We start from the raw sequence: 14,520 nt of genomic DNA on the forward strand, positions 1-14,520 counted from the left end.
TACCAAATCTAAAATTTTAGAAATCAGTTTAAAATGGTTTTTCTTTTCTTAAATGTAAAAATAACATGCTAGTGTTTTCTGGAAGGATCATTTTCGGCTGAACACAACTTTAAAAACTAATCAAAGTCCCAGTGAGAAAAGTAACCTTCAGCCCACAGACCTCCATGAAAACCACAATCCACGCGAGTTGTTCTTAAACTTGGCCTTTTGTACAGGTAAAGCAAACAAAGCGTACAGTTACCTTTGATCAGAGCTACGCCGTTTCCCTGTTTACACTCAGTTTGCTAAGCTAACAGTCTGTGGGTTGTAACATCATATTTATGTAAGAGTGCTATCAGGAAGCAGAATTCCCCAAAATGTCAAAGCATTCCTATAAAGTTCCATCCCCGCGATGCTGGCTTGCGTGTCGGAGCAGTCCTTCACAATGCACGGGTGCTTGTCGGGAACACCTGATGAACACCGTTGGGTCAAACAATATGAAATGGGCCAGTCTAGAAAAACAGTTTTATTGATTTTATTAACAACTGTACATTTCTTTTCAGTGCCGACAGCATTTGCTACATACTTTGGTGTTACTCAGAGGGGACTGGTGCATTTCACCCCATTCATAATTTCTTGTGGGAAATGCTGACAAGAACCAAGAGCACAGTTTGAATTTTACACCACCTTGATTCACTAACTTGAGTTTTTCTGTTTATATTTAAGTGCCATTACCACCTCCTCATTCTTCTTTTTATTATTAACAAGCATCTACAGGCATCGAGCACGTCTGTAGAGACGGACCAATCCGCGCAGTCAGTCGGGTCAAATGTCTGCCTGTCTCCCCGTCACGGCCAAACAAACACGTTCCAGGAATATTGATAAGATACAAAGGGCAGAGTAATTCCAATAGCACAGATTGGACTGTTTGAGTTTGGTCTGTAGCCAGGAAATCAATGGAGCAATTCAACATCCACATTACGTCAAGTTAGCAAAAAGCACATTGTCATTCAGTTTGTGCCCGTCGCTGTGCTTCTGCTGCCAACTGAGGTCCAAGGGTTAGGCTGAGCTTAAATGTTTCCCCATCTCCCTTAAACTAACAAGGTAAAACAAACAGGGGAGAGATAGCACAGACAGAGCAGTACACTTAGTACACTTTAAAAAGAATTTCTATATATATGAATGAAATTTACATCCATGTCTTTTCACGAATCATAGTGCACCGTTCGATCCCACAGTAGTCCAAAGCAGCCGAAGCTCCATCTCACACAGAAACCGTGATTTTTGTCCGTAAGAGCACTGTGACAAAAAGGCCATTTAAAAAAAAAAAAAAAAATCTACAAGTTTGGTGCTCCTCTGATTTCCAAAAAAAGATCAGCCTGCAGAATGTGCTTTAAGAAAAACAAAGCGCAAAACTGTTAAAAAGTTCTCATGTCCCACTCAAATATCAAACAGAGTGGGAGGGGGAGAAAAAAAAAATCACCACAAGTACACCCAGGACATGAAAATATATATATTTTTATAATATATATAAAATGTCTTATTTATTCCAATATGTACACTTTGCACAAGATGTCTGGGGAAGGAGTTTCTCACAATGAAGCGCTGCTTCACCAGGTTACATCCAAATATTCTTGAGGAAAGAAAAAAATCAAAAAAGTGCAACCCAAAAATAAACCCAAAGACAAAAGGACGAAAAAAAGTTCATTTCTTTCCAGTACAAGCATCCTCAGGCCGACAGCGCCTCTGATTTCCACGAGTACACTTTGAGAAATCTGCAGCCCGCAGACGGTTGGTCAGGGAGAAAACTTTAATCTCAGTAGAAGTGCTGAAGCAGAGCGGGAGCCTCTTTCTCTCTAGTAGATGACCTCGTAGACGGTGGCCTTCTTGTCACCGGATCCTGTCACGATGTATTTGTCATCTGCTGAGATGTCGCAGCTCAGGACGGAGGACGACTCCTTCGACTGTGGAAAGAAAAGAAAACAGGATTACCACTGAATATTCCAAGTCATCATTTCTTTTGTGTCGGTTTTCAGGTTCTCAGTCTTGGACTCAATATTTTAACCACAAGGAGAGAAAACTATGTGATTTGTTCAGCACCATGTGGGTACACAGCTGTTTAATTCAGTCAGATTACTCATGAATTAGCTGCCCAACTGTCCTTCAGGAAGAATCGGCTGATGTCACATTAGCTCAAGGACAAAATATAAACCAGAAATCTGAACTGGAAAAGCCTCGGCTTGCATTTTAAAATTAAGAAACAAAACTAATGAGTTGTATACAAGTGCAGCGTGAGATTAAAACAATCTGAATTTAGCCATTTTTCCAGCCAAAATTATTCTAGGACCCATCGGCCTCTCTTTGCACTGCAGCTCCAGTTAAAAAGTTTGGACACACTCGCTCCTTCATGTCCAAACCTTCGACTGGAGCTGTGTGTTCGTAGTTATCCAGTTACCTGGAATATGCTGGCACCATAAGGAGTCCTCCATGCATTCAGCAGGTTGTCCTTCCCTGTGCTCACAAACCATTTACCTGCAAACACAGAACACACCTCTTTAGAGTACAATCCAATGTGTGTGTGCTGAGAGAGACACACAAACATGGTCACTGCTGTCCTTCAGTCCTGCAATAGAGCTGTGCAGAACACAGCCAACACGTGACTGTAATAACATCATCAATGGCCATAAAAACCTGAAGGGGAAAAATTGCCACTACACCAGCAATCATAAAATGCCCATAATGAAGGAGACTCGCACCACTTCCTCTTAGATAATTATTTTAATCACCCTCTGATTAATTACCCAATTGACTATTTGGCTAATGATTTAATTAGTGACAGCGCGAGCTCTGAAGCAGTGAGCTTTATTTGAATGAACTAGTTCTGTGGCGGCAGAGATATGAGACGGTGCTGTGGGGGGTCTTCGGAGACTAAATGAATATGGACATTTCTAGGAGAAGTGCAGCAGTAAAACCTCATTTGTCTCAGCCTCAAACTGGAAACCAGCTGGTCTGCCTAACAGGCACAGTGATCCTCGCTAAAAAGCATTAACAAATTTCCCTAATGATCCTGTTTGTAAAGTAACTTCTCCCATGTTCACGCGTACAGTCCTCACCCCCTGAAATTCAGACTCAGTCATGTGAGCTGCATAAGTGTCACATTTCACTTTTTACAAATAAGCTGCACCATTAAGAGTTCATAAAAATATTCTGAAAAGCAAACAAACAGCACTTTAATCACATTCAGTCATTTCTGGATTTACACAAATGGTGGTCCTGTTTGTTTTTATAGTACAGAGAGTAGTAACCAGCTGCACAGAGACTGCAAAATCCTGGCCAGGCAGTGTGTAAAGATGTGGTTTCGAGCCCAAGCGGCTGTCAAGACAAGTTAAAGATCCGGAAAAATCCATGTTCACCACATTTAACAGGCGGCCAGGTCAGGGATGTTAGGTCAGGAGTCCAAATTCTCTCACCAGTACCCCCCAAAAAAACCTATAGAGTAGCAGACTAACCACCAAGCGTCTCTAAATATTTCACATTTTATGCATTTGTTTAACTTTTCAGTTATGTTTTCTTAACATTGCTAATACATGTTAAAGCAAGCATTCCCAAGCTGACTTTTTTTTTTTATATACAATTCTGGTTGTTGGTACCAAAACCCCGTTATCAGCAATGGTTGCTCATTGTGAATGCAGAATCAATCTAGACCACATCTTCTCATCGACAGGTATGTGATACCTGCCACACACACAAGAAGATTACAATAGCTTAACATATTTTTGTACAAAAAACAAGCCAGTTCCTTTTTTTTTTATATAAATGAACTGGCTCTGTTTGGGTGCCATGATGGTTCAGTGGTGAAAACTGTCCACTTGAAGAAAGGAAGTTTGCGGTTTGAATCCAACAGTTGCCTTTTCTTTGTGGTGCTTGCGTGCTGTCCAAAGTCCTGCACGCTAGGTCATTTCTAAAGTGGATCTATGATAGCTGAGACAGGCTCCATGCCAACGTGACCCTTAACTGGATAAACCATTAAGAGAAAGGATGGAGAGCGCAGCTCACTGGTATTACTCATCCTCTCTGCTGCTATGACTACACTTGCTGCTCTACAGGTACTTATGTTAGAGTACACGTCCACTATAAGCAAAGACAAGTATAGTCACCGCATGATTAGCTTTTGTTTGTAGCACAATCATAACATTTCGCTATCATCATGTCTGTTTGCTTCATGTCTGTCCCTGCTTGCAGGTTCTGTTACACGTAGGGAAGCATTGTTGTCATCAGCTCGAGTAGCACACAATTTCATGTACATCCCTCATTTGGTCGTGCCGTCCTTCGTGTGGGAGTATAGGATTCATGCCAAAATCTGGCGCCACTCAAACATTAAACACTATAATTGCCAGATAAAAGTGAAATGAAACTTTCTTGCTCACAGGTCTGTAATATATAAACAGCTCTTCCTCTAGTACTTACCACAGTAGGCGAACTTGAGTGAAAGAACGCAGCTTTCGTGCAGGTGCAGCTGGTACTTGTCAGGCTTGGTGTGGTGGAGCACCTCCACATTGCTGCTCTCCATACCCACGGCCAGCCATTCCCCAGTGGGACAGTAGCCCAATGAGAAGATCTGCAACAAGCACAGAGCAGGATCAGCAACAACATCAAAGCAGCCAAGAATCCCCTAACCAGAATCATTAAAACAACCCTTAACTGCTACTTCTAAACTGAATGCCTAAGACATGTCAGAAAGGTTACTCAGTACTATAACTGGATGTACAGAAAAGTTTTTTTCCCCCCACTTTTTGTTACCTGTGAGGTAAAGTCATGCTGCTGGAGCTGTCGCCCTTCCCTCAAATCCCAGGAGCGGACCGTGTTATCGAGTCCTCCGGTCCACAGTTTGGTCCCGTCGTGGGAGATGTCAATACAGCTGGCTCCATCCGTGTGGCCCTGGAACTGCCTGGAACAACAAGATGCCAAAAATTAGACCAGGAACAAAGAAAGTTCTCCATGCAGGTGTCTTATGTTGACGTTTGGCCGTTTTGTTAAATGCAGTGTTTAAAACAAATCCCCTGCTCCAAAGTACTGACCTGACCAGGGTCTGGTTATGGAGGTCCCACACAGCGATGTTTCCATCGGAGCAGCAGGAAAAGCAGACCTTGGCGTCAGGGCTGATAGCCAGTGCGTAGCAAGCTGGGGCAGAGGAAGTGAGCTCAGCCTTTATGCGGGGCGTCTGTGAGGCCAGGTCCCAGATGGTCAGTGTGCTGGCCTCGCCACCCACTATTAGGGTGCGGCCATCAGGCAACAGCTTGCAGGAGCGGATGTAATTGTCTCTGTTCTGGAGCATAAACAAAGACAGGGTATCGCCCCAATCTTAATGACTGGATATAATCTGTGTGTTGTGTTTTTTTTTTTTACATGTGAAATATCTGCATAATTAGTGATTTGAAGAAGACGGTTATATTTCTGCTGAAAAGCAAAGACATCAGCGACGCACATCAGTGTATTAATTTAAGGCTTCCTTTTTTTAAACTCAAAAGCAGATTTTCTTTGACAAGTTTTCACACTGTAGCCGACTCTTGTTTCTGATACAGCGAATATGTGGATGTCAGCGTTAACAAGAGATGCAGAAAGAACGTGTGGGGCTGCAGCTGTTGGCCAGGCTCCGAGAAAGCAAGAAGACAGATCAATAGGACCGTGGGAGCTCTTGGTGGAATTAAAACAGCACCCTGATGACTTTATAAGACCCGATTGCACTCTGGACGAACCTTAAGGGTGTTGGAGGCCAGACGAGTATAACTGCATGAAGCTACAGTATCAAAATGAGAAACGGGAGGCAGTTGGGAGGAAGTAATGAGCTGGGTAATGGCAGACAGGGTTGGCCAATCAGAACATCATTACTCAGCAGGCTTTTTTTCCCCCTCCCCTTACCAAGGATTATTTCAGCACAGCAGTGAGACACTATGCTGAATTATTCACATCTGTGTCTGCTGGGATCAGGAGGAAAGCTACTGGGGGATGTGGGGTCAGGCTACATTTGATGCTTAAGAAAACTCTTAATGAAGTGACCAATCACACAGACTTCATGAAACATGAATGCATTATGTCTGTGCTCTGGTTGGAAGCCTTACAACAGCTAGTCTAATGACACGCATCTAAATCACATTTCACACTTTCTCCTCCTGAGACTTCTAACGAAATAACAAAGTTACCAGGCAGTCGAGTTGGGACACTGGGCTCTTGCTGCCTGGCTGGCTGATGTCCCAGATCTTGACACAACCCTTGCCACCGGTGTAGACGTGACGTGTGGGATTGCTGATGGTGACGGCGCACACCACTTCCCCGTGGCTGAGTGTGTTGATCTGGCGAGCGTGCCGTGGGATGCCTGGCCCTATCAGTGCATCTGGAGGGAAGGGCACGGGCTGCATCTGACCATCTGCACTTACGTGAAAAGAATAGGCTCTGCAGAACAGAGAGGAATGGAAAAGCTCATTAGAAGTTCAAGCAATCCATTAAATGCAAATCTAGTTTAAACACAAAACCTAAATACTCACGGTTTTCCTCCAGAAATGGAAGTGAGGCTGGCTGGCAGCCCAGAGGCTCTCATGTGAGGATGTGGGTCGAAGCCCGCCTGCATGAACAAAACGGCGGAACAGTTAGCAAACAACCTGCAAAGATAAATCAGGCTAAGCTAACATTCGGATTGCAGCCTTGCTTTAGGTGCTTACGCCTCGGGGAACCCTTGTACCATTGTTTCCAGGCAAATCCCTTGAAAGGCACAGACTGAGCTTCACTGCATACAGCGGAGCTTTGCACAAGGCTATAACATCCCACATGCTAATGCTAATGAAGGGCTCAGAGATTTTCAAACATGGAGATGCATTTGAGGCCAAGATTTATGTATTTTTCTCTAGTCTTTAGAATGCTAACTAGCCAACATCAAAGTAAAGGAGCTGGGCCGTCTTTCTACTTTCTCATTATGTACACACAACAAGCTGCAGCCAGCCAAGCAGAAATATTCACAATGAGTTATGGAAATGCAGAAGGAATGCTCAAGTTTCTCAAAGTCATTTTGCAAACACAACCTACTGTAGCGGCGGATAATAAATACAGCTGTTCGCGAGGGCTGCCGTTATCTAACGGGCAAATCATTATTTATTCAGATGTGTGTGATAAATCCTCATTTTCACTAATAAATGCTTTATAGAAGCTGGAATAGTTACAATTGGCGAGCGTCCGTAGGCGGCGGCGGCTGCAGCGCTCATCTGTGGGGAAATGAGACCCGGATACACGGCAGGACTCGTCAGGGATCCGTTCATCTCGTGATGACCCATCATGGCAAAGGGAGTGGCATAAGAACCGGCGATGGACAGGGGGGTACGCAGGGCTGGCGCGGCTGACGGAGAGAAAAAACAAAACAAAAAAAACAAACAAAAAAACCCAGATAAAGATAAATATAAAAACCTCATAGAAGAAAGAATCATTCATTCTGTTAGGCATCAAACAATGATTTGTTACAGTGAGCGCAGGGTTGCATTGAAAATTGCATTACATTACATGGTTAGGGGGTTAGGAATTGGGAGCAGCTTTGGGTGAGGTGTTTTTGTCAAATTTTAAAATGAACTTTAAATGTGAAGGAGATTTTTTTCCCCTTGGTCCAATAAGACCACAGTCAAATTCAGTTGAAATTCAAATTATTAGTTGTTATGGTGGTTGGTGCTGGGAACTATACATTTTTCCTAACAACCAGTCGGTGCTGGCTTGCCTGTGGGCCTGTATGACTGGATGTGACATTTGGATGATTTGATTACAACCACCCCCAAAAAAACAAAAACAAACAAACAACAGTATCTTGCAGATACTCACCCAATGCCTCCATCATGCCGGACGGTTTGCCCATAGTTAGAGGCCGTAGTCCTGGAGTGGTGCTTGTTCCAGGTGTCGGCGCCTCGTTCCTCGGTGTAGGCGTGTTTGACTTCAAGCTTGGCGTAGATGACTTGTCATTCTAAAAAACAGAGAGTCTTCAACTTTTAACCTCAGTGTGATTTGGATCCTATTACTGAAAGTTGTAAGTTCACATGTGCGTGCACATACACATGGGCACACAAACAGCATCCATACCAGAGTTCAAAATCCCCCACAGAGTCAAAAATACCCTCACTGGCAGGAAAATCCAGAGTGACAATCTGAGTGGACGGCTTGAGGTAATCCAATCTAACACTGACACTTCCATTACAGCCATGGTGTGTGTTTGTGTGTTTGGGGGTACGGATATAAACCTTTGCTTAGAAGTCAAGCTTATTAGGAGTGGCTAGACATTCAAGATGATGTCCCAAACACCTCTTATAATTAATCCAAATCCTTCAATGTTTGGCAAATGGGAGGCTGAAGAAGTGGGGGTTTAGCCTAGTGACATTATAGGTGGAGAGAGATGATGTGGATTAAAAAGCTATCCTAATCCTTAGCTTTACAAAAAACATTTCACTAACATAGCCGTGTCAGTGAACACTTCAGTATTAGAGAAAGTGGGAGTTGGAAGGAGAGAAGATGAGTTGCAGCATAAAAAGACAGAGACAGCAGTTCCCCCGCTGCTGTGTCTCTGGGTTATTTACAGCCTGAGGCCGAGGGAGAAATGACCATTTATTGGGTAAGCCATAAAGGAGATTGAGAGGGCTGAGCCATAGGGTTTGATTTCCTGAGAGTGCATCTACCCTCTGCCCTCGCAAGCCCCGCATAAGAGCTAACTGCTAAGCCTGCGTATTAGTCTTTCACACAGACATCCACTTCACTTGACAAATGCTCTTTAGTGTGTCAGTTCAGCCTCCCCTGCCCTTCCGCTGTAACCTCCTTATTTCAGCTTCTCTCTAGTCTTGCAGCATGTCACTGACACTCACATGGGCGTGGTCCTTAGCTTTAGAGGACGGCGTGCTGCCCGAAGAGGCGACAGAGGCGGGGCTGTTGGGGGCAGCATCTTTCTTCAGGACTCGTGATTTATCCAGCCCGTTTTCAGGAGGGGAGTGAGCGGGGCTAACTCGAGGGGTGGCCGGATCCTACAGAGTTAAATGAGACAGACAGAGAGCGAGACTGAGCAAACAGACTGGAGGAAAGCCACTGGCATGTACATGTAGGTCAAACAAACCGGGGCCTCATGTGCAAACACAGATAAATATACTCATGCACGTTCACATTCTCCTTCTCACACACACATGCACGCACTTCTCATTCACCTGTCACCCCCTTTTTCTTTGTATTCTTTGTCGCACTTTCTGCATGAGTGGCAAAAGAAATACAGCAAGTAAACACACACTCATCGCACACAACCAATATTTTGATAGACTTTTTGGCAATGTGGAAAGGTGTTGAGGCTTCGGCAGACAAAAGAGAGCTGTGTTTAGTTTTGTGTTCAGCCTTCACACTGAAAAATGTGACTGAGCAGCTCAGTTTAATTGCAGTCTTACCTCATTGGAGACATCCACCACCAAGTCATCACTTTTGTCTCCATCACTGTCCTGAAATGACGGAGTAACGGGTTAGCTCACTGGGACGGCAAAAATTACAGCATAAACCAAAGTGGTCCACATTCTTGACAGACCAGATGTGAAGACTGAGAATGAATGAGCTACAGGGTTATTTGCTGCACACAGAGAAAAGTTCAAAATGCTAAATGTAACACTTTGCCACAGTTTCTAATATTTACATCTTCAATGAAGTGTCTTTGGGAGAACTTTGCAACCTGGCATTAATTTTAACTAATATGAAGACAAGTCTGTGGATAGAAACAGTATGCACATAATAAACTTTGCATTTAGCGTTAAGTAAGTTTCATTACTAAGCTAACTGAATAAACTCAGGTATACCCTTCCAGGAAAACCGCAATTAGCAATTGAAAGGTAAATTTTGAAACGAAACAGGCTACAAACATCATCATTTTTTATTATTTGGACGAAAAGTAAACAAACACTCACATATCTGCTCATGCTGTCTTTGTCGTCCACTTTGCGTTTCTTGGACTCGAGACCATAGTCTGATGAGCTGCGGTGCTTCTCGCTTGCTGCCCGCAGGCTGTCTGATGGCGAAACTGAGTTATTCTGCCAACAAGAACATGCAGACAGACCACATCAGTCTCCAGTTCCCTTTTAGTCTCTTTAAAACAATAAATATCCTGAACTATATGTGCTTAGAGAGCTATGAGGACATTACGGTGTGTTGCATTATGTAGAATTGCATTTTAATAAATCTCTGAAACAATCTTTCAGCACTTTAAGCTGCTGTCTTGGCAACCCAATATTGCAAATGAATGGAGTTATCGGTTGAGTGGAGCCTGTGATGTAGAGCAAACTCTTTTCTGCCAGATTGTGCCCTTCAGCAAAGTCACTGTTTTGTAGTTTAAATGCAGCAGGTGACAAACCTTGATGAGAGGCGCATGCTACCGAGCAGTGCGTTTTCACCCAGAGAGGACTCTAGTGCCCTTTCCTTTGTCAGACCAGTAACACTATTGGGTGCAAAGCTAACTGGACAACAGTCCTAGACTGAGGAAACAGCTAGCGCATAAACACAGAGAACACCAATGGGAGAGTGGTACACAAGGTGATGAAAGAGCAGAGGCAAAGAGGAAAAAAAATTGAAGCATGCACACACACAAGAAAGCCAGAAACACGCTACCAACTCAAACTCAACAAGCCACATTCATAACAGTACTGCATAACAGTAAGTACATGCAAATAAAAACAAAACTGACCACAAAAACCAAGTCTAAGGCTGCTGCTCCTGTATGTGTGCTTATCTCTGTAATGTGACAGGTCACAGTGAAAAAACACTGACTGTAGAGTTCATGAAAATGAACTAATGTTTTTAAAAAAGAGGAAGCAAAGAAAGAGGCCACTAAGGGAACCTGGACCAGAGAGCAAAGTGAAAGAGGGTGCTGCCAGCAGAGAAAAGAGCCATGAAAGAGAGAGTGAGAAAATGAAGGGGAAAGGAAGAAAAAAAAAAAAAACCAGAAAAGAAAATGAAGGCAGACAAGAGAGCAAAACAGGAAAGGAACTTGGCAAGCAATGAGAGCATAGCAGTGTGGCAATGAGTCCTCCCCACTAGTGGGAATGCTCGGACAGGCTGGCACTCTCTCAGAAGCTGCAAACAGGGTTTTTGTAGTCTGGGCGCTGGTGTGGTGGGGTGGCACTGCCAAACAGGCCAAAAGGCAGGGGGAGAAGGAGGGAGGAAGTGTAGGCGAGAACACCCTGAGGATAGCCCACACTGTTAGGTAGCTCAACAAATCCCTGCCTTCATCAGAGACAGAAAGGCCTGGTGAAAGAGGCAGTAGGGAGGTTTCTGACATATTGGCTGACTCAAAAAGAAAGAACAGCATAGAAAGGTAACAGCTTGAAAACCTAGTGAGATTAAAAACCTCCTAAATTGAGGAGAGTGTGAGGAAAAAAAGTGTGCTGGAGGAGTTAACAACATACACTTCCACTACAGTTGCCCAACCATTTACGCTAACCAAGCAGCTTTTGGCCTCCTCCTCAGGTTCAGCTGCTGCTGTGGAAGAGTTTTAATCTGGTTTGGTGCAAAGATAGACCGATAAAAATCTACTGCAGCCTGTCTGTGTATCTGAGTCTGAAGCCTTTCAAGGATTGCTTAGACTCAATAACCCTGCACTTGCCTCCAACTCCAGTATCAGATGACCTGACACAAAAGGACAGGAAGACTGTGTGCGCAAACTGGAAAAGAGAGGGAGAAGACTGTGGCGGGGAGATCAGGTAAGGTGGCGTTGGCAGCCGCTCGTCACCACATGAGAAGAGGGACGAGTTTGGGTTCCCTTCAGACATGAGTGGGTCCATTCAGGATGGTCAGTCAATGGGAACTCAATCTGGCCAAGCAGATCCAACAGAGCGTTGCACTCTGGCTAACTGAGAGCTTTAAGCTAGCCCAATAAACAAGGACCTTAACATGAGAAGGAAGAGACTGTGACGGCGAGAGACTGGAGGGTGAATCAAAAAAGCGCTGGAAAGGAATGAATGACTAAGATAAGAATACAGAGCAGAAAAATAATAGAATTAGCAAAAGAAAAGGAGACAGGTAGATAAGAGGGGATGTAAAGAGCCAGGTAGGGGACACATGCAACCAGTAAATCCTTTAAGGTGGTTAGGGATGAAGAGAAGGAGAGTCAAAGTCGCTTTTAATTGTGCTGAAATTAAAGGAGGTTGCTGACTACTAATCCTTGCTCAGTGATTGGAGTCATTTTCCACCTGGATTAGATGGCACTGGCTTATTTGGCCAGACGTAATTATTTGATTCAGTCAGCTTATACCCCTGTGACTACAGCAGTGTGTGTGTGTGTGTGTCCGCACATGAGTTTCTATTGAACAAAGGGCTGTCGTCTATGTAAAGACACCTAATCACCAAACACAGTAAGCAAGAGAGCGACACACAGGAGACGGAGAGTCAACGTACCGTGCTCGACTCGCGTTCTTTCAGAGGAATGGCCAGGGGCGAGTGAAAAGATGAGGGGCCAGGAGAGAGAAAAGCAAAACACAAATTAGTATGGGTGTCACCAGGATTACTCATATCAGCAACTCAGCAGTATTGATTTTGATACCACTTGGAAGACATGTTTAATTTTCATATTTAAGATCAACAATTATTAACCTGATACCTCAATTGCTGATATGTTAATGGCTTTTAAAGCCTTAATACTAATGGTAAAGGAATGATTACAACTTATGTTGTCTTGTGTCAGAATAAACTATTTTCATGCTGACACAATCAAGGGATTGACAAGAAAAACATCTAAAATCTAATATAAAATTTTTTTTGTCACACAAGCATTTGGTACAAAAACATTTAAAAACCTATATTGATGTGTTTCACTGATTAATATATTTGGCTGGAGAAAGCAGTGCTTGGCAGCTACAGTTAGCCATCATCCCTAAAATGCCATAGGCAGCGTGTTTGTGTGTGGCAGGCTTTGCTCCTCACCTCGGTGCTCCAGGTCGTGGTGGTTCTTCTCATCCTTCACAGGCAGGTGGGCTTGGCTGCCAAGAGCGCCTAGAGCCAGCAGGCCGGAGCCAGCGCCCGTCACGGGGGGGATGCCGGGCGGCTGCAGGCCTGAAGGGTGAGGGGGCAGTTGGACCGGGGGACCGTGGGCAGCGTGAGAGAGGTGCTGAGCCTGAAGCTGCTGCTGCTGCAAACAAACGCAGAGAGACGAGAGACACGACAGAGGACAAGTGGGTCGGCTGGGAAGTGGATCCATGAATGAGCACACTCTGCTGCATTAGAGCTGGCTTTGACGACATTCAGTTGAAAGCCAAACAGTTTATGCGTAATAGCTGCCTGCAAGTCTCCGCCAACATGTGGATCCAGCTCCACCAGGAAATAGTGTGAAATACCAATCACTACTTCCCAGAAAAACTGACAGGTGTTTGAGTATAAAGATATTCAATTTAAATTCCTATTAAAGAAAGCAAATCAGAACAAGGAGGAGCTGCAGCCACATGATATTTACCATTTGAGGCTTGAGCAACACTTGAATTACAAACTGCCCCAAAAAGGCTGTTTCACCAGCGATGTAAAAGTTAGCAAACCCGTGCAGAGTTTGCACACAGATGACTCATAATGTTCCTCCTCTGAAAGGACCCCGACCTCACGTTTGTTCTACACGTCTGGTTCTCTTTAAAAATCACGCTCTGCACTCATTACCACACTGATACGCTTATCACTGCAAGCTTTACAAATTGCTCATTGTTTTGGTACGTGACCTTTATCTGACAACTGTGTTTGACTCAATAACACGTCACCTGTGGTCGCCAAAAACGATACAACGCTTTTGTTCACTCCCAAACCGCTGTGCTTCAATCATAGCTGGGACAGTTTATATATTAAAAAAAAAAAAAAAAAAAAATCAATAGGTCTACACTTGAAAACCTCAAAACCTTTCAACACTCTGGAAAACCAAGCAAGCATGCACTCCTTCAGCAAAATGCTGTTAAGCAGAGACGGCAGAGAACACACACGGCTCCCATGACGCCCTGAATGTGTCTGTGAGAGAAGCAACCAGAGAGGAGAGAGAGTAGATAGACAGGAGTTAAATAGCCACTCAGGCAAGAGGGAAGCAAGTGCTTTAAAACAAGGTTAAATAACACTTAGCACATCCATCAACTGCCTCTCCAAAAAGGGAGAAAAAAAAAAAAAAAAAAAAAAACATGATTGCTATTCTGCTTGCTAGACAGAACTTCAATAAGCTCATCCATACATTCATTACATAAAATGGAGAAACTAGACAAGGGTATATCTAGTGACTTCCCACATTTAAAGGCTTATTTAGCAGTTGGCCATTATTCAGTCAGCTCATTATGCCGAGCTGGACCTGAAATCGCACAATGGATATAAGCAACTGAGGGGTGGCATTGTTAATCGATATTGTACTGCTTTGCCGAGCAGCCTATTTGTTGTGAAAAAAGGGAAAAAGTGAGAAGGGGGAAAAGAAAAAACGAGAGAGAGAGGAAGGGGCAGCCAGAACAAGAAAAGGAGGGAGAGGCAGAATCAGAAAATAACAAGAGA

At 43.9% G+C, this 14,520-nt stretch overlaps 1 protein-coding gene across 12 annotated transcripts in view; it reads right to left on the reverse strand.

Annotated features, from left to right (window-relative positions):
• Window positions 1-490: 490 nt before the first annotated feature.
• The window catches only part of LOC113019343 (transducin-like enhancer protein 3-B), a 28,579-nt gene continuing 14,549 nt past the window's right edge, over window positions 491-14,520 (reverse strand). For 4 of the 12 annotated variants that reach the window (XM_080308371.1, XM_080308250.1, XM_080308306.1 and 1 more), the window contains 14 exons: window positions 12,939-13,141; window positions 12,415-12,472; window positions 9,933-10,055; window positions 9,426-9,476; window positions 8,862-9,017; window positions 7,834-7,972; window positions 7,191-7,363; window positions 6,522-6,598; window positions 6,180-6,429; window positions 5,058-5,305; window positions 4,780-4,927; window positions 4,447-4,597; window positions 2,435-2,511; window positions 491-1,943 (listed from right to left, as the gene is read on the reverse strand). In XM_080308371.1, coding sequence (XP_080164497.1) covers window positions 1,836-1,943; window positions 2,435-2,511; window positions 4,447-4,597; window positions 4,780-4,927; window positions 5,058-5,305; window positions 6,180-6,429; window positions 6,522-6,598; window positions 7,191-7,363; window positions 7,834-7,972; window positions 8,862-9,017; window positions 9,426-9,476; window positions 9,933-10,055; window positions 12,415-12,472; window positions 12,939-13,141 — 1,962 coding nt within the window. In that variant the 3' untranslated portion in view covers window positions 491-1,835. Of the gene's footprint in view, window positions 1,944-2,434; window positions 2,512-4,446; window positions 4,598-4,779; window positions 4,928-5,057; window positions 5,306-6,179; window positions 6,430-6,521; window positions 6,599-7,190; window positions 7,364-7,833; window positions 7,973-8,861; window positions 9,018-9,425; window positions 9,477-9,932; window positions 10,056-12,414; window positions 12,473-12,938; window positions 13,145-14,520 lie in introns of all 12 variants that reach the window. The other 8 variants (XM_080308348.1, XM_080308228.1, XM_080308281.1 and 5 more) reach the window with 3 other exon arrangements.

The sequence above is a fragment of the Astatotilapia calliptera genome, chromosome 1 (genome assembly GCF_964374335.1).
Source record: "Astatotilapia calliptera chromosome 1, fAstCal68.1, whole genome shotgun sequence".
NCBI classification, from domain to species: domain Eukaryota; kingdom Metazoa; phylum Chordata; class Actinopteri; order Cichliformes; family Cichlidae; genus Astatotilapia; species Astatotilapia calliptera.